Source organism: Myotis lucifugus, unplaced genomic scaffold (genome assembly GCF_000147115.1).
Source record: "Myotis lucifugus unplaced genomic scaffold, Myoluc2.0 scaffold_115, whole genome shotgun sequence".
NCBI lineage: Eukaryota > Metazoa > Chordata > Mammalia > Chiroptera > Vespertilionidae > Myotis > Myotis lucifugus.
In genome coordinates this window covers 2,521,056-2,540,974 of record NW_005871163.1, presented here as the reverse complement: position 1 = coordinate 2,540,974, position 19,919 = coordinate 2,521,056, and the positions used below count along the sequence as shown (strand labels likewise).

General features: G+C 40.1%; 1 protein-coding gene across 3 annotated transcripts in view; it reads left to right on the top strand.

Moving 5' to 3' along the window:
• The window catches only part of SNX1 (sorting nexin 1), a 43,098-nt gene that overhangs the window by 14,006 nt on the left and 9,173 nt on the right, over positions 1-19,919 (top strand). For 2 of the 3 annotated variants that reach the window (XM_014459789.2, XM_014459790.2), the window contains exons 2-8: positions 2,574-2,627; positions 7,860-7,968; positions 12,607-12,734; positions 13,150-13,216; positions 16,510-16,553; positions 18,758-18,899; positions 19,537-19,615. In XM_014459789.2, coding sequence (XP_014315275.1) covers positions 2,574-2,627; positions 7,860-7,968; positions 12,607-12,734; positions 13,150-13,216; positions 16,510-16,553; positions 18,758-18,899; positions 19,537-19,615 — 623 coding nt within the window. The remainder of the gene's footprint in view (positions 1-2,573; positions 2,628-7,859; positions 7,969-12,606; positions 12,735-13,149; positions 13,217-16,509; positions 16,554-18,757; positions 18,900-19,536; positions 19,616-19,919) is intronic. The other variant, XM_023757838.1, reaches the window with a different exon arrangement.

Sequence of the window (19,919 nt, the reverse complement as noted above, 5' to 3'; positions counted from 1 at the left end):
TTTTTTTGACTGAGAATGACCATGACCTCTTGGTTCCTGGGATAATGAAAAGTAAGGACCTGAACTAATTTGAACCAATCTGTAATCCAGTTCCCACCTTGCTTTCTCTGACCTGCATATAATCTTTCTTACCTTCTCTCTTTAACTCCAAATTTATGAAAAGAAACTGCAAACTATTATTCTCAGGGGCATTTGAGACTTGCTCCCCCACATATGTCATCAAAAAAAGCACCCCTTTTTTGTTCATAATTTTACCAAATTTAATTTCAGTTCATTGATTTGGATTGGCATTGGACAAACTAAACTTATTTCTTTAGGATTGTTAAAAAGCAGAATTCAACCCAGTAAACATAAAGATCTAATTGACTTTATTGAATGATTCATGAATCCGGAAGCATCCCATCTAGTAAATAGAGGTACTCTCAGGAGTTATGCAAAATGGAAGGGTATTAATGGCAGGAGGGTGGGGAAGAAAGTCATTAGTAAAACAAACAAACAAAAAGTATTGCTTTAGCCCTGACTGGTTTGGCTCAGTGGATAGAGCGTCGGCCTGCGGACTGAAGGGTCCCAGGTTCGATTCCGGTCAAGAGCATGTACCATGGTTGCAGGCACATTCCCAGTGAGGGGTGTGCAGGAGGCAGCTGATCGATGTTTCTCTCTCATCGATGTTTCTAACTCTCTATCCCTCTCAACTTCCTCTCTGTAAAAAATCAATAAAATATATTTTAAAAAACAAAAACAAAAAGTATTGCTTTAGGCCAGGTAATCAACTTAAAAAAAAACAAAACTTAACTTATTGGGTAATGAAAAGCCAGACAGGTTTGGGTGTTTCTTACATCAACAAAGTAAAATATAAAACAAATGTGAACAGAGATAAAGTTTGGGAGGGATACTGTACAATATGCCCGAGAAAGGGTTAATGTACTTTTGTAAGAAAAGTGTACACCTAAGAAAAGTTAACTTTGCATAGAAAAATGGGCAAAGGACATCAAGATAAGTCACAGAGGTGTTTAGATGTTCTAGTAAACATGACAAACCTGGCAAAGATTTTTTAAAAGAGAAAATACTTACTGTTGGTATAGATGCACTACTTTTGTACATTGTTGGGGGAAGAGAAGAGTATATAAGCTTGTGCTACGCTTTCTGAAAGGCATCTTAGCAGAGCCTTTGAAATTTTTATGTCCAATAATTCTACTTAAGAGTCTATCCCGTCCGGCTGGCATGGCTCAGTGGTTGAGCGTCAACCCAGGAACCAAGAGGTCATGGTTCGATTCCCAGTCAGGTCACATGTTCAATGCCCAGTAGGGGATGTGCAGGAAGCAGCCGATCGATGAATTCTCTCTCATCATTGATGTTTCTCTCTCTCTCTCCCTCTCCTTTCCTCTTTCTTTAAAAATTAATAAAAACATTTTTTTAAAAGAGTCTATCCCAAGGAAATATATATATATCTAGTATGTGTGTGTGTGTGTGTGTGTGTGTGTGTGTGTATGTGTATGTATGAATATCACTATTTGTAGTGATAAAAAACCTGGAAACTATCTAAATGTCCATCCTTAGGGAAATAATGACTAGCTTGTGGTAAACTCATACAATAGAGAGTTAAGTCACTAAGAGTGGGAATTTTTGTACAATTCTTTTTTTTTTTTTCGCCCCGCCCCGCCCCCGGCCACCCACAATTCTTAATGACATGAAAGAATGCTCAGATGCCATTTTAATTCTTTATGCCTATGTTTCTCTATTTCTTTTCTTTTTTTTTTATTTCAGAGAGGATGGGAGAGGGAGAGAGATAGAAACATCAATGATGAGAAAGAATCATTGATTGGCTGCCTCCTGCATGCCCCCACTGGGGATCAAGCCTGCAAACCAGGTATGTGCCTTGACCGGAATCCAGCCTGGGACCCTGCAGTCCGCAGGCTGACATTCTATTCACTGAGCCAACCGGCTAGGGCTCTCTCTGTTTCTTATATTACAGCAGTCCCTTTAGCATTTCTTCTAATTCTGGTTTGGTGGTGACAAACTCCTTTAGCTATTTTTTGTTTGTGTCTGGGAAGCTCTTTATTTCACCATCTATTTTGAATGATAGCCTTGCTGGATATAGTAATCTTAGTTTCAGATCCTTGCTTTTCATTACCTTGAATACTTCATCCCATTCCCTTCTGGCCTGTAGAGTTTCTGATGAAAAATCAGCTCACAGCCTTATGGGAGCTCCTTTATAGGTAACAGTTTGCTTTTCTCTTGCTTCCTTTAAGATACGCTCTTTGTCTTTAATTTTTGGCATTTTAATTATGTTGTAAATAAATAAGTACTATCAGTAGTAACCTTAAATGTAAATGGATTAATGCTCCAATCAAAAGATATATGGTAGCTGAATGAATATGAAAACATGACCCAAATATATGCTATCTACAAGAGACCCATCTCAGAACAAAGACTTACACAGGATGAAAGTGAAGGGATGGGAAAAATTTTTTCCATGCAAATGGAAATGGAAAAAAAAAAGCTCAAATAAACTCTTACAATAATTCTCTACAAGCTTGTTTGTTTCTTTTTTAATATATTTTTATTGATTTCAGATAGAAACATCTCCCTCTCAAAAGAGACCAAGTCAACAAGAGGATATAACCTTGGTAAACAAATATGCACCCAATATAGGAGCACCTAAATATATTTTTAAAAAAACTTCTGGAGGACTTTAAGGGAGAGATCAAAAGAAATACAGTCATAATAGGGGACTTGAACACCCCACTGGATAGATCTTCCAGACAAAAAATCAACAAGGGCCCATGCAGCATGGCTCAGTGATTGAGCATCAACCTATGAACCAGGAGGTCATGGTTCAATTCCTGGTCAAGGCACATGCTGGGTTGCAGGCTCTATCCCCAATAGGGAGTGTGTAGGAGGCAGCCAATCAATGATTCTCTCTCATCATTGATATTTCTATTTCTCTCTGTCCCTCTCTGAAGTCAATAAAAATATATGTATTTTAAAAACCAACAAGTGACACACTGAATCAGCTGGATTTAACTGACATTTGCAGAACATTTCACCCTAAAGCTGCAGAGTATACATTCTTCTCAAGTGCACATGGGTCATTCTCAAAGATAAACCACTTGTTAGGACACAAGACAAGTCTCTACAAATTTAAGAAGATTGAAGTCATATCAAGCTTCTTCTCGGATTACAATGGCATGAAATTAGGAATCAATTGCAATAAAAACACTCAAAAATATTCAAACATTTGGAGGCTAAATAGCATGTTATTAAACAACTAGAGCAGTGATGGCGAACCTTTGGAGCTCGGCGTGTCAGCATTTTGAAAAACCCTAACTTAACTCTGGTGCCATGTCACATATAGAAATTTTTTGATATTTGCAACCATTGTAAAACAAAGACATATTTTTGATATTTATTTTATATATTTAAATGCCATTTAACGAAAAATCAACCAAAAAATGAGTTCGCGTGTCACCTCTGACACGCGTGTCATAGGTTCGCCATCACTGAACTAGAGGTATGGTGCACGAAATTCGTGCGGGGGGGGGGGGGGGGCGTCCCTCAACCCAGCCTGCACCCTCTCCATTCTGTACCCCTCGGGGAATATCTGAACTTCGGTTTAGGGCCCAATCGCCTGCCTGCCTGCCTGATCACATAACCACTTCTGCCTGCCAGCCTGATCACCCCTAACCACTCCCCTGCCAGCCTGATCGATGCCTAACTGCTCCCCTGCCGTCCCAATTGCCCCCAACTGCCCTCCCCTGCCGGCCTGGTTTCCCCAACTGCCCTCCCCTACTGGCCATCTTGTAACCACATGGGGGCGGCAATCTTGTGTGAGGGTGTGATGGTCAATTTGCATATCATCTCTTTATTATATAGAATGAATGGGCTACCAATGAGATTAAGAAAGAAATATTAAAACTTCCTGGAAACAGATGAGAATGAACACACAACAACCCAAAATCTATGCAACACAGCAAAAGCAATTCTGAGAGGGAAGTTTATAGCACAACATGTCTACCTCAAAAAACAAGAAAAATTATTAATAAACTACATAACCCTATAACTTACAAAATTAGAAAGAGAACAATAAGAAAAGCCCAGAGTAAGTACAAGGAAGGAAATAATAAAGATCAGAGCAGAAATAAATTACATAGAGACCAAAATATAATAATAATACAAAAGATCAATGAAACCAAGAGCTGGTTCTTTGAAAAATGCTTAAATGGTAGGGGCAAAACCAGAATACAAACTTTTATATGCATAGATTAGTACATAGAAGAATTACAGAGGAAAGATTAGGGTAGTAAATATAGTAATCCATCTAACTATCTTCAGTTAGCTAAAACTTTATCTAGAACTCAATCTTGAGTGGTTTTTGGAATGGAGTCCCAGAGGATATCTGAGGAGCAGTTTTCTGTTCTCAGGTAGTTGTTACCTAGCTCTTAAGGGAGCACAAGTCTGTTTTCATCACAGTTCTAGTCAAGCAACTATTGTTTGGGCTCAAAGATGGTCTGATGGAGGGAGAAAGACAGATAATTATGCTCTAGTTGTCATTGCATATTTCATCCATCTGGTTCTGTCTTTTCGGAGTAGTATATAGACAGACACATGGCTCCAGAAAATGTTCTTTGTCTTTAAGCTTATAAGTTTTGATGGTAAATCAGAAAGCTAGCTTTGTTCATCTCCATATCACAGGAATGGGTTCTTCCAAATGTTTTTTAAAATGGCTAAATTCCAACCTGTGCCCTTCTGTTGCTTCAGTGTCCCTAGTGAGCTACTAGTAACTTACGTTTAAATATATTCATCCTTAATGTATCTTGGGTTTTAATCTCTCCTAGATTTCCATCTACAGATGACTGGTATCAGTGGGAACTGGATTAAAAAGAAATCAGATGGGAAGGGAAGGGGTCGGGGGGCTGGGAGAAAAGGGGTAAGGGATTTACCAGTGGAGGTGGGTAGGGGGCTTAGGAGAGGGTAAAGGGGGGATAAATGGTGATGGAAGGAAACTTGGGGTGGTGAAAATACGATACAATATACAGATGATGTATATTGTACCCCTGAAACCTATATTTTATTAGCCATTGTCACCCCAATTTTAAAAACTCAGATGGCTTTCTATGAGATCCCTCTACTGTTCAAGAGAACAAGAATATTTATAGGAAATGTGTATGTAATAAGGTGATTGGCAGTGTATGAGCAAAAGGGAAATGTGGGTTTTGTTTTTGCTCTATTATTTCTTGTCTGTGTCTCTGCTTTTTAAGATTGAAGCAGCTAGAAGTCTCTTGACAATTGGTATAACTTTTAAGCATACACAATTTAGTGCTCACTAAATTTTATTCGCATAGGAAAAATTCCAGTAGAGGCATTGTTTGCTAATATAAAACTAAATATTGGTAACAGTTTCTTTCCCCGAGGGTGGTCCCAGTATTGGGGTGGAGCTGTTTGCGTGGCATATTCAGAGTTCTCAATAGATCTGTCATTTCACTTTATTCTTTTGGGTCAGAAATGGCCTGTTTCTGAAGAACTAAATCCCTCTGATTTGTTAAGGAAATGTTTCATAAAAGATTCTAAAAGTCAGGTCTTAACTTATTTAGCCTTAGGGTCTGACTTCAAAACCCTGCGAAACCACACCATGGCTTTTGAAGCCAGATTCCCAGCTTTCTGTTCCTGTCCTGCACAATCCAGCTTTGTTTATTCTGGTAACTGGTCTGGGTCTCTCCCCACACTTGTTTGTGGTTGATCACTGAGCTTTTGATAAAGGGCATGGACTGACTGTATTTTCACTATGTACCCACGAAGCTAAGCATGACTGGTTTTTATTCCCCCATTCTGACAGGGTATGGTTGAAAATTGTGTCTGTGTAAGTTAAGGATGAAAAGATAAGTTATTTTAACAACAGCATTAGGTGTAAAGTGTTAAAACTTCTTTTGTCTCTCCAGAGGGATCAGTAATATCCACACAACTGGGTTTCAATTAACAGTTTAGCCAAGACAACAAAGTAAGCAGGATCAGAACTTAAATACTGGAATCCACTGGATCCAGTGTGGGGTTCTTGTCACTAGAATGTGCCCCATCAGCATTTGAAAGAATAAAGGTCATCAACTGAGAAGGAGAAATCCGTTTGGACAGGTTCTTGTGAAAATTATCTCTGTATACACATACCCGCATCAGTATCATGTGCTTTGGGGTAGGGCATTTCAGCAAAGTTATGGTATTAGAAATTAACTCTAAAATGTATCCGTTTATTTCAGCTCTGTGATTACTTGGGCAGCACTTACACCACTAATACTGATTTGCTGCTTATTGAACTGGCTGACTAGTGCCCCTATCTTCTCCTAAATAACTGTAGGAGTGACTGAACGATGCATTAAAAGTCACTTTCATTGAATTGTACACTTGAAACCTATATAATTTTATTCATCAGTGTCATCCCAATGAATTAAATTTAAAAAAAAAAAAAAAGAACCAATGAGCTCTAGTTGATTTGGCTCAGTAGATAGAATGTTGGCCTTCGGACTGAAGGGTCCCAGGTTCGATTCTGGTCAAGGGCCCATGCCCGGGTTGTGGGCTCGATCCCCAGTAGGGAGCATGCAGAAGGCAGCCAATCAGTGATTCTCTCTCATCATTGATCTTTCTATCTCTCTCTCCCTCTCCCTTCCTCTCTGAAATCAATAAAAAATATATTTTAAAAAAAACAAACCCACAGCCCTAGCCAGTTTGGCTCAGTGGATAGAGCATCGGCCTGCGGACTGAAGGGTCCCAGGTTCGATTCTGGTCAAGGGCATGTACCTTGGTTGCAGGTTCCCTGGTCAGGGTGTATGTAGGAGGCAACCAATTGATGTGTCTCTCTCACATCGATGTTTCCCTCTGTCTCTCCCTCTCCCTTCCACTCTCTCTAAAAATCAATTGGAAAAATATCCTCAGGTGAGGTTAACAACAACAGCAACAAAATTAAAAATATGTATATAATTTTTAAAAAAATGATCCACAGACTTGAAGGCATGGAACCTGTCTGCAGGCTGCATTTTTCTTTTCTTTAAAAAGAAAAATATTCATTTATTTATATATTTTTTATATTGAGAGAAAAACATCAATTTCTTGTTCCTCTTATTTATGTATTCACTAGAGGCCAGGTGCATGAATTCACGCTTGGGTGGGGTCCTTCAGGGTGGCCTGCAGAGATCGGTCCCAGCTTGCACCCCCAGCCTCACAGCTCTGCAGCCCCGCCTGGCACCCCACCTTGGCCTGATGCCACCCACTCACCTGCTCCACCATCCCGCCTGCGGGGCGATTGATCAGGGCCAGGGCCCCCGCCCCCTGCCCAGCTCCCTCAGCGCCTGGGAGCTGGGCGGTGGCCCCGCACCCTGCTGCCACCACTGGTCGCCATCTGCAGGGCAATCGGCAGGGTGATCAGGCCCCCGCTCATACCCGCCTTGGCCTGGTGCCACCCACTCACCTGCTCCACCATCCCACCTTGGTCCCGCTCTCATTGGGGCCCATCGGGGCTGGCAGTGCCTCCACTGCTGCCAGTGCCGTGTTGCCAATACCCACTATGTTCCGCATCGCCCCCTGGTGGTCAGCGCTCATCATAGCAAGTGGTCGAACTCCTGGTCGAATGATGGCCTGAGGGGACAATTTGCATATTACACTCTTATTATATAGGATTGGTTGATTCTTGTATGTGCCCTGACCAGGGATCAAACCTGCAACCTTGGCATATCAGGACAATGCTCTAATCAACTGAGTTACCCATCCAGGGCCAGAATAAATATTCTGCTAAAATAAAACCATTCAAAAGTCACTTTATAGGTTTGTTTTTAATGGTACTGTCTTATTCACAGTATCTCTTTTTTTTTTTTTAGAGTAAGCCCCAGTATCCAAAGAGAATTACTTCCTTTCCTATCAGCAATGGCTCCAAAGAAAATGGAATCCATGAGGAACAAGATCAAGAGCCACAGGATCTCTTTGCAGGCAAGTATGGACTCAACACTTATACTAGGGATCTTCTAAATTACTGAGTTAAAGTAACTTTCCCCCTTCCTCTAGGAAAAAATACATCTGCATAATTAGGATTGTGAAGGATTCAAAATATATAAAACGCAGTCCCTGCCATCAAGATTCTTGCAGGTTTAGGGAATAAAACATAAATACATAGTTTCTTAAGAGCGTCAGTTAGACAAACTATTAAACAGTAATATAAATGTGACCAGAGGAATGATAGACATACTAAGGCATGGCAGCTCAGAGAGGTCTGAGATCAGACTAAAGCAGTGGCTTTACACTTTTATGACCAAGACTCATAGTAAGAAATATATTTTATTGTCATCATCCAAAATATATACTTACTGTCCAGCTGGCATGGCTCAGTGGTTGAGCATTGATCTATGAACCAGGGATCACAGTTCAATTCCCGGTTAGGGCACATGCCCTGGTTGTGGGCTCAATACCCAGTGGGGGGCATTGGGGGGCATTCTGGAGGCAGCCGATCAGTGGTTCTCTCTGATCATTGATGTTTCTGTTTCTCTTTCTCCCTTCCTCTCTGAAATCAATAAAAATATATTTTAAAATCTACATACATATATACTTACTAGAGGTGATCGGGGCCATCTCACCCAATCCCGATCAGGGCTGATGGGGGCCAACCCTGGCGGGGAGGGACTGCGGGAGGTTGGCCAGCCGCAGGAGGTTGGCTGTGGGAGCACACTGACCACCCAGCCGACTGGGGGGAGGGACCATGGGAGGTTGGCTGTGGGAGTGCACTGACCACCAGGGGGCAGCTCCTGCATTGAGCGTCTGCCCCATGGTGGTCAGTGCATGTCATAGAGACCAGTTGAGCGGTCGTAATAGTCACTTAGGCTTTTATATATAGATAGATATAAATCTGAAACAAGTTTTTTTTAAATTTTCCTTACAACTTTCAATACAATCTGAAATTTTTTATTATTTCTCTTTTAATGACATTTGCAACCCATTGAATTGATTTCACAATTCACCAAATGAGACACAATCTGCGGTTTGAAAAACAATGGTATAGAATCGGGATTTCTTAATCTTGAAGATTTTAAATTTTCATCCTAGGGCCAATTAAGAGTCATTGGCAGTGTTGAATATGGGCAACATAATGTTTTAGGAAGACTGATCTAGTGGAATTATTATATAAAATGGATTGTAGTGGACAAAGATTAGAAACTTCAGAAGGTATTCACAAATTAGTTCAAGAATGAAATGACAAAGCAAAAATAAGGTGATGGAAGTAGGAAGGGAAAGGTAAAAACTTTTCAAAAGAGAAATCAACAAATTCTCGTGTTAGTGATTGGACATACTAGGTATCCAAAAATCAGGATTGAAGACAGAGTTATAGATTTCAGTCTAAGGACTGAGAAGAAAATGGTACTGTTGGAGAACTATATTCCAAAGAAGAAACTGGCTTTTGAGAGGAAAGTGAGTTAGAGTTTTAGATATTTAAATCTGAAATGCAAAGGAAAATGCCCAGGAGGGGATTTGAACTGTGGTGCTCTCCCTGGAATAAGAGGGAAGAACTGGAAGAACCTCTTCGTAGAGGTTGAAGCTGCCATGGGAATGTGATCCTTAAAGGAGAAAAGAGTGAGGAAGGGGCAAGATGAGAGCATCGAGGGTAAGATTCTGGGAAACTCACATTAGAATTCTGCTGGGAAATTTAAAAGACAAAAGGGAAGGAGAGGTTAGAAGAAGATCTATAAAGATTTAGAAGATTTTCCAGTTCCTTTCATCTCTGAAACTTAAAGTGCACACTATTTAATCATTCTGGGAGTGATTATTTTTTGGATACAGTTTCTGGAAGAGAAATGTAAAATAATGAACTATTTTTAGATATATAACAGGTTGAAAAGAAGGTTTTTCTATCTTTGGGACCTTAACATTCATATGATCTTTCCTTATAAGAATACCTGAAATCTTAATGTAACTGATAGCCCCAATGGTTGTATTTTATTTACATGAACATATAGAAAATCTTTATTAGGGACATATTTATTACTAATGAGGATTCTGATTTACTTAATTCCCCTGCTACTTTCATAAGCAGCTAATACCTACCTCACTACTAAGAAAAAATCATAAAATACAGAAAGGAATGCTTACAGTGAGACATTTAGTTTAGGACTTGAGTAACTTCTCAAGATGTTTTAGATATTGACTGGAAATTTAAGATATTATATTTTCTACATGATTAGTTTAGTGATGATCAGAGTATCTGTGATGGAGCCCAAAGGCTTTTCCATCACTCTTATCAAGAGTACAGGGGAGAGCCCCAGCCAGTTTTGCTCAGTGGTTAGAGTGTTAACCTTCAGACTGAAGGATCTCGGGTTTGATTCTGGTCAAGGGCACGTACCTCAGTTGCAGGCTTGATCCCCAGCACCCAACATGTGTGGGAGGCAACCAATGGATGTGTCTCTCTCACGTCGATGTTTCTCTCTCTCTCTCTTTGTTTCTCCCCCTCCCTTCCACTCTCTAAAAAAAAAATCAATGAAAGAAATATTCTTGGATGAGAATTAACAAAACAAACAAACAAAAAAAGAGAAAGGGGGGGAATAATACAGAGAAAAAAACATGTAAGTTTTGACATCTTTGTCACATGAATTTCAATAAAAATGCCACAGCTCTTCAAAGAGCTCTTAGTAGCACTCCAATAAGCCAAGGGTTTTAAATAAGAAGCACCTCCTCTTTCATTTCCAAACACATTTGTTAACTTAATTATTTGTGTGGGGCCTGCATGATGTGAATATCTTAAACATACTTCAGCTGGTTGCTTGTTTCAAAGAATCCTAACTTGTTATGTATACTTTTTTGTTTTGTACTCCCACAGCATCAGATTATGTTACCACTCTTTTCCTGATAGGGACTGGATTCCAACAGTATGACAACTTTATTTGTAGACATGATTCACATTTAATGATTAGGACATTGATCTAGTATTTGGTTACATCTTATAGACCCCTGTCTCTGGTTTCATTTTAGCTCCAAATGAAAGTCTAGAAAAGAAAAAGAAACCACTTTCTTTGAATTCCCTAAGGGCTAAAATTGAATACCTAGTGTTCAAGCCAAACCTAAATGGATATTTACTTTGTTTTTTATTAAAAAGAAAAAAAACATCTGAGCTGTTTAGATTTTGAACTTCTAGCTCCATTGCTCTGAGTTAAAATTGCTTTTTTTTAAAAAATGGCCTAAAAAATGTTGATGCCTAGAAATGGTGCATAATGCTCTTTTAAAAGTATCCTCTCTAGGTCACTTAGAGAATGAGTTGTTCTGCTCAACTGAAATTTCCAAGATAGACAAAAGCAACTCTTAAGCACTATTTTATAAAACTGTTTTGATTAGAAAGATCTATAATAATGAAAGTGTAATATGCTAATTAGACCGGATGACCTTCCAGACTAAGCTGAGGCTGCCGCCACGGCTGTGAGGGCTGAACCCCTTGAACAAATTTCGTGCATTGGGCCTCTAGTTTTTAGATATTACACGTCTTTTTATCCTCCTTGGACCACATATATTAAACATAACTTAATCTTTGCAAGGTGATATATAACTATAATTGTGAACAATTCTTAAATTGAGCTAAAAATGCCTGGCGGTGTGGCTCATGGTTGAACCAGGAGGTCAGGGTTTGATTCCGGTCAGGGCACATGCCTGGGGTTGCAGGCTCGATTCCCACTAGGGGGCATGCAGGTGGCAGCCAATCAATGATTCTCTCTCATCATTAATGTTTCTATCTCTCTCTCCCTCTCCCTTCTTTTCTCTGAAATCAAATTTTTTTTTAATGTGCTAAAGCAACAGTACCATCATCAGGTGTGGCAAATAGTCCTTTTCATAGGTGTTAGTATGTTTGTATCTTGGGTCCATTTTTTCTAGTTTATAGTTTTTCTTACTCTTCCTTTGATATCATTTTTTTACTGTCAGTATATGTGGGCTTATAATGTAGGTAACCAAACTTATTCTTCTTTTACGACAATTATAACAAGAATAAATAGGCCCTGACTGGTGTGGCTCTGACTGGTGTGGCTCAGTTGTTTGAGCATTATCCTATACACCAAAAGGTCACCACTTGGATTCCTGGTCAGGGCACATGCCCGAGAGGCAGCCGATCTCATGTTGATGTTTTTCCTTTCGTGTGTGTGTGTGTGTGTGTGTGTGTGTGTGTCTCCCTCTCCTTTCCTCTTTCTCTAAAAAAAATCAATTAAAACATATATGTGTTTTAAAAAGAATAAATAGGATCCATATAAGATTTTAAAGGAATATTCCTAAGAGTAAAATAAATTGGCATACTTACTTTGGCTCTGTAGTCTTTTTGCTTGATAGCTGGTTCTTGCCTAAATTCTATGTAAGAGGGGGTAGCCAAGTAGTTCTATTTAGAAATGAGAGATGTGGCTCTATTAAGCTTGTGCTAGAAGAATACTTCCCTTACCATCTTCCCCTTTTATACATGTAAAAATTTCATGATTCTTATTCTCTTAGTCTGAGAACCTCTGAGTATTGAGAGTGGTTGCTCTTGTTCTTGTCACAGCCTATAGAACTGAAGTTTAACCATTAAAGACCCATTATTAACCTTTATTATAAAATATTAACTATTTTCAGATGCCACAGTGGAGCTATCACTGGACAGCACACAGAATAATCAGAAGAAAGTGCCAGCCAAAACACTCATATCTCTTCCTCCACAGGAAGCCACAAATTCTTCTAAGCCCCAGCAAAGCTACGAGGAGGTGAGAATCTATGCTGTGTGTGTGTGTGTGTGTATGTGTGTGTGTGTTTAGAACTATGTTGCCAGTCTGAAGTTGAGTATGAACCCTGAGTAAATATTTAGTGTCTGAAGCTCCCATATTCAAGAGTATAATCTCTTCATTCCCTCCTTAGCCTGACAGGGGCAAGTTTTCCAAAATCTAGCAATTATTCATTATGATCAAAATAAGGTTTTAAGATAATAGATGTAACAAAGACCTTTGAACAGCCTCCCAACTTAAAATTGTGGAAGTTGGTTCATTGGTATTGTTGGGAATGGACAACTGAACACTGATGCATAGAAGGATAAATCTTGATGTTATATTGGTACAATATTAATACAGGGTAAAATTAATAGCCTTTTTTATTATAGTCTCATGATTGTTTTCTCTTTAAAAGCTAGAGGAAGAAGAACAGGAAGACCAATTTGATTTGACAGTCGGTATAACTGATCCTGAGAAGATAGGTGAGTGTACTTGGGACTCCTTGTGACGTTAGGATGCGGCTGTGGGAAGTATAGTTAGCTAATTTCTAGATAGTCAAGTCCAGAACTGAACTGGCCATTGTAAAGTACTTCCTCGTTATCTTTCCTGTAAAATTATACTCCTTACTATGCTTCTAAGGCCAGAAATGTCAGTTACCCAGTACTTTACTTAGGTTTTTCTTGGCTTTAGGCATAAAAATCAGAGACTTCAAATACTATTAGAATCCCTTTTTTAAAATCCAGACATCTCCTTCTCCCACGGAGTTAATTAAACCATTTTATTCCCTTTTGAGATCACAAATCCCATTTAAACACCCTAAAAGACACATGTTCTATACTTTGGGGATACTGACTTTGTTTTTCCCTCAAGAAGTTTGAAATTCTTGTTACAGACCATTTATCATGTACTCTTGCTGTCCTAATGAAGTGGGGAGGTCTGCATCTCTTTATTTTAGGTAAAGAATAAAAGACCCAGATTGAATCTTGGTCAAATTGAAATTAAATTTTCAAGAAACACAATACTTAACTTTTGCAGAAGTTGGATTTTTAGAATAACCTCTCCATGTCCCAAGCTTGTGAAAGCTATTAGTGAGCAGAGAGCAACAGGCCTCAACTTTCCTTGTTCCAGGTATATCCCTACAGAAGATGCTATACAGAGCCTTATCCTCCTAGCCTCTGGTTAAGTAGAAAAATGTAATTTCCAACCTTCTGTCTATGCTGAATTAGAAATAGGAATTTATAAAGTCTAGTTAAACTTTATACCAAAACAGTTTGTCGTTAAAATGTTGAGTTTTACTTTTCCTAGACTGTTGCACATAAGATATTTATGAGCATCTTATACACTTCGCTTTCCAACAACAGAGGAAATTGAGGACCAATCGTAGCTTTCCTGTCAGGTCACAATTAATTCTATGAAGACCTATTTCCAAATAAGGTCACACTCTGAGATACTGGGATTTAGGACTTTCAGTATATCTTTTTCAGGGGGACACAATTCAACCCATTTTTTTTAAACATCATGTGGATCAGATTTATTTAAATACAAGTCACTGCCCTAACCAGTTTGGCTCAGTGGATAGAGCGTCGGCCTGTGGACTGAAGGGTCCCAGGTTCGATTCCGGTCAAGGGTATGTACCTTGGTTGCAGGCACATCCCCAGTAGGGAGTGTGCAGGAGGCAGCTGATCGATGTTTCTAACTCTCTATCCCTCTCCCTTCCTCTCTGTAAAAAATCAATAAAATATATTATAAATAAATAAATACAAGTCACTTTTGATAAGTCTTCATCTTCTTAGGTTGGTGCCAAGAACCAGCTGCTTAAAGCATTTTCATGTTCAAAGCCTGATCTTATCGAAACACCTTTTATTTGTGTGGGCTGTTTATTCAACATGAGGTTCTCATTTCCACATACATTAAATAAAATTAGAATCCTACTTCTATCAGGACATGCTTTTTTTCAGTCTTGGTAATTTGCATATGCCATCTTCAACTTTCTGAAGTTATTTAGGAAATTAACATAAATTTAAAACTGCTGTACTGCTAGCCCATTTCTATATCTTGTGAGTTCTCTGTACATGCAAGTATTTCTCTTTCCTCACACATTTCCTCAGTGAGAGCAGATGATATGTAGGCAAAGTGTCTGAAGATCCTGCTTTGCTACTGTGGGGTATTTTGTGTGTGTTAATCCTCACCGGAGGATATTTTTCCATTGATTTTTAGAGAGAATGGAAGGGAGAGGGAGAGACAAATAGAAAAACATTGATGTGAGAGGGACACATAGACTGGTTGCCTCTCGCATGCACCCCAACCAGGGCCAGGAATTGAGCCTCCAATCAAAGTATGTACCCTTGACCAGAATCGAACCCTGGACCCTTCAGTCCAGGGGCCGACACTCTATCCTCTGAGCCAAACCGGCCAGGGCTGCTACTGTGTTTTATGTATATGTGCACTTAGACTTTTCTTAATTGAAGGCAGTAGATTATGGGATTGACCTTTTGGATATTTGACTATGACTACTGGACTATGAATGAAAATTTTAAGACTTTTTCTATAAAGTAAATCTAGATATCTTTTTCCTTTTATCAGTGGTAAGTATCCTTAGTGATATTAGGCAATGCAGTATGAGTGGTTTAGAAGAGAACTAACAGCAATAATCAGTATAAAGTAATTTTTAAAATTGAGTATATGATTTCCATTTTATACATACTCTTATTAGGGCTGGCAAGGTAGAGAAGGCAAGCCCTCTATTCCTATATAGGTACACAGCTTCTTTGGGTACTTTCCCAGCCACCTCACTGAAACCAAGTTGCAGTATATGACCCTGCTGATCCAGTACTGCACCTTCTTCCCCTGGGCTCTTACCCCACAACGAGTTCAGAAGCTTAAGCAAGTAGTAATTGTTGACCTAGGTTTCCTGTTTGGTGTGGGGAAAAACCAAGGGGTGGGGAGGAAAGGGACAAAATCAACCCCAAACACCCGAGTCTAGCGGCTAGACTCTAGCCCCAAACATCAGAGCTGTATCTGTCTACAATCCAATGTATCTTTTTTAAGTACTCAGGGAGTCAATGGTGCCTTTATGTCCCTCAGTGGCCTAGGTCAGGACACTAATAAAAAGAGAAAAACAATTGCTTGAATCCTAAATTATTTAACAGTCAAAGGCTGTTTCAGAAACACAATTCCTCCAGAAAGAGTGATTTGTATGATATCAGGCAGCTGAAGTCTCTTCCGGCCAGGCCCTTTGCTCTGGTTGAACATGTTAGATGAGAGAGGTTAATGTCCCCCAGCACCAATGGAGGGGGCCGTGACAGTATTTCTGAAAGAGCAAACCAAGCCCAGAGCTAGCTTAGGGTAGAACTACTTGTTTCCTTTTGCATCAGTTGCTTCCTTTGCCTCCTCCTGTTTTACACAGCAAGAGAATTGTTTGGTTTTAGACAGATGTGTGCAACCAGCCCAAATATTGGCATGATAACAACTGATGGATTGTCAGTATCCAGTGCTGCTTTGTGGAGGGCATAAATGGAGCCTGGCTTTGAACAGGGGACTGACTCTGTCTAACTCAAACTGGGGCCCAGCCAGCATCCATGGGGCATGAAATGCATGAAGGCCCTGAGGCAAAGTAGGAATTGAATTTCGGATGGTATATAAAGCTTGGATATGAAACAAGTTTCCCTTCTTATACAGGGCTCCTGTAGCTTATGATTCCTGGTTAAATGTTAACAAGATTAGCACTGCTTTGGTTTACAGAATAATTCTCTACTGCTGTCTTGTTCTCCCACAGGGGATGGTATGAATGCCTATGTAGCCTACAAAGTTACAACACAGGTGAGTCCAAGTGACCCTTCTGATGGCTGCCTTAATAGACTTGGGTGCTTATACCAAGAAGGTCGTCATTCAGATTATTTCTGGGTATTTCTTTAGTTTCTTTGCCAAAATCTTCCTTCAAGTTTCCTCAAGATGGAGCAAGCCTGCATCCCCTTGGTAATCTCATCCAAACCTTTCCACTTTTCTTCCAGAGAGCTAACGTTTCAGTGTGAAACTTTGTAAGTTTTATTAGGACATGCAGTGTATCTGATACAGTCCTGTCCCTCTGAGGAACTATGTGGCTTAGAGCTAGTTTGGTGGATTGCCCCAAACTATATATCACCTGTTTAAAAATTGTCAGTTCTTCTCAAGTTTCCTATGTGGAACTTCTTTTAATACTTTCCCTAACCTTTTGCTCTTAGGTCTGGTCTTCCTTTTTTATATAATATTAATGCATACAAAACTTACACAATGTTGTATGCATGTTATGAAGCATAAAAAATGAAGCCCTGAACCTACCACCATTCTTAAGATGAGTACCATTGAATCCCACCTGCGTCTCTCCCTGTCATATTCCTGCCTCACACCTTAGAGGTGACTACTCTTCTGAGTTGTCGCTCCTTTATTTAAAAAGTCTTCATATGTGTATCCCTAAACAATATACTGTTTTGCTCTGTTCTTGAATTTCATAAAAATTGCATCATGCTGAAAATAGTGCTTTCTTTACTAGCATTGTTCCTCAACCCATCCATATTGTGTGTAGCTACAGTTAGTTTATTGTGTGATTATAACATAAATACTTATCTGTTTTTATGTTGTGAACTAGAGGCCCAGTGCACAAATTCGTGCATGGGTGGGGTCCCTAGGCCGGGCTGGCAATCAGGGCCAGTTGGGGCCAGACCAATCAGGGCCTGCTGACCAGGGGGCAGGGACAGGGGGAGGGACTGCAGGAGGTTGGCCGCTGGCCCCAAGGAGGAAGCCAGCCCTCAGCTCCCCCCGGGAAAGGGGCCACATCTGCTGCCACCCACCCCTGGTTCCCCCGTCCCAGCCCAGGCCCAAAGGCCGCGATGAGGTCAGGAGAGGAGGCAATGGCTGCTCCATCACCGCACCGCTCCTGCCTCCCCCCACCCCTCCTTCCCTCACAGCCGCACTGCCACCGCATTGGGCAGTGGGCCAATTTGGGGCTGCCGGCCAGGGGGAGAGACCATGGGAGGTTGGCCAGCTGCGGGAGTTTGGCTGTGGGAGCGCACTGACCACCAGGGGGCAGGCACTTAACGCAGGAGCTTCCCCCTGGTGGTCATTGTACATCATAGCTGACTGATTAACGGGTTGTTCTGGTTATTCAGCCGTAATGGTCACTTAGGCTTTTATATATATAGATATTTGGCATATTTGCTATTTTTATAGTTATGAATTATGAACATTCTTGCATAGTCCCCTAGTGTACACATAGAAGAGTTTCTCTAGGGTATAGAGCCATGAATAGTTCCCCTGGGTCATGCAGATGTTGGAAAGGAATACAGCCTAGTCTTTGCACTAATTTATACTCCCATTGGCTGTGTAAAAGTTCCTGTTGATACACTTTCTTGTTAATCATTGGCAAGGCCAATCTCCTTAAACTTTGCCTATCTGGTGAGTATTAAATGATCTCTCATTTCATGTTGGCCTAGTCTTTTTTTTACTAGAAGTCTGCTTTATGTTGTCTCTCTACTACTTGTTTCTCTGTCTCCTGTAAATTCTATATACTGTGACACCTTAAGGGTTAAAGTGTGTACAGCTTAGACATTTCATCTGATCCTCCCCCTTAGGAGCACTGTTTAGTCTATCTTTAGTTTGGCTGCTTTAATTCCAGCAGCTAACATCCTTAATAAGTCAGTGCAGGAAGAATGAATAGAATTCTAGCTTTAACATTTTTCCATAGAGCAAGGGTTCTTAACTTGGGAATGAAACTGTACGCTTGAATTTAATTGGCTGCCTTTTGTAATCCTATATATTTCATGCATTTAAAATCATTATTCTGAGAAGGGCTCTGTAGATTCCAGATAGCCAAAGGTAACTATAGCTCCAAAAATGTAAGAATCTCAGCCTTGGAGAAAGTTATTTACCAGATGGCTGAGACAGGGATCTGGGAAATAAATGCCTTTGATGTCAGCTGGACAATTTTCAAGATACTCCTTCATTCCTTATTTGGAATGAAACTGCCTTCTGTTTTTTCTGTCCCCAAGACGAGCTTACCAATGTTCAGAAGTAAACAGTTTGCAGTGAAAAGAAGATTTAGTGACTTTCTGGGTCTTTATGAGAAGCTTTCAGAGAAACACTCTCAGAATGGCTTCATTGTCCCTCCTCCACCTGAGAAGAGCCTAATAGGTAAGCCTGTGCTCTCTAATCCGCTTGGGTGTTTTCTTTGCATTCTTCTGCAGTATGTTTTCTACTGAAACTATTTCATGTAACAATGTAGTCTTGTGGTTAGAAAAGAAATATTTCCAGTATTTTCCTATAAGGCTCATGAGGTCTAAAGAAATAGCACGTTTTGACATGTTCTCCTTCCTTTGGTATAGTAGAATATCCTAGTGTTAGCTTCCACAGGTAGGGTGTGTGTGTGTGTGTGTGTGTGTGTGTGTGTGTGTGTGTGTTGGTATCTAGGAGACTTAAATGATTGCTGTTCCTTCCAAATTGAAATGTAAATTGGATGGGGGTTGGAGGAAAGGAACCTTCCCATCATCCTCAGTTGATGTTTGATCTATACTCAGAGTCCCATGCCCCCCCCCCCTTTTAGAAAACATAGACTCTGCAAGTCCCAGAGTCTAGATCCTTCGGCGCTTCAAGACTAATTTCACAAATGACACGCGTAAAGGACCTTTGGTTAATGCTCATGACATTGAAGTGGCCTTTGATTCTGTTTTGCAGTGCTGTTCTCATTGCCTTTCCTCCTATGGGCTTTCTTACAGGTGTACTCGTTTCATGATGATTATTAATTATTTTTGCTTTTTGAATTCCATTCCAGGAATGACAAAAGTAAAAGTCGGGAAAGAAGATTCCTCTTCTGCAGAATTTCTTGAAAAACGGAGGGCTGCTCTAGAAAGGTAAGTGCCATACAACCATTTTCCTGAGTAACATGAGGACTAGTGAGAAGCTGAAACCTTAGACTCAATTGTGAGATGTTCACTGGTGTTAGTAGAGATGAGAAACTTGGGTGAATGAAAGATTTACACCTTCATAGTATGCCTGACTTTCCCTAAGTCTCTTACCCGCTCAGCTCAGGAACAGACCATCTTCTTTTCTTTCCCCATCCTGAGTAGGCAGGCAGTCCTCCTCTCCTTGGACAGTCAAATATGAATAACTGAGGTCTCTTTCTGACCAGTTATTTTTCTTCCCCTTTTATAAATG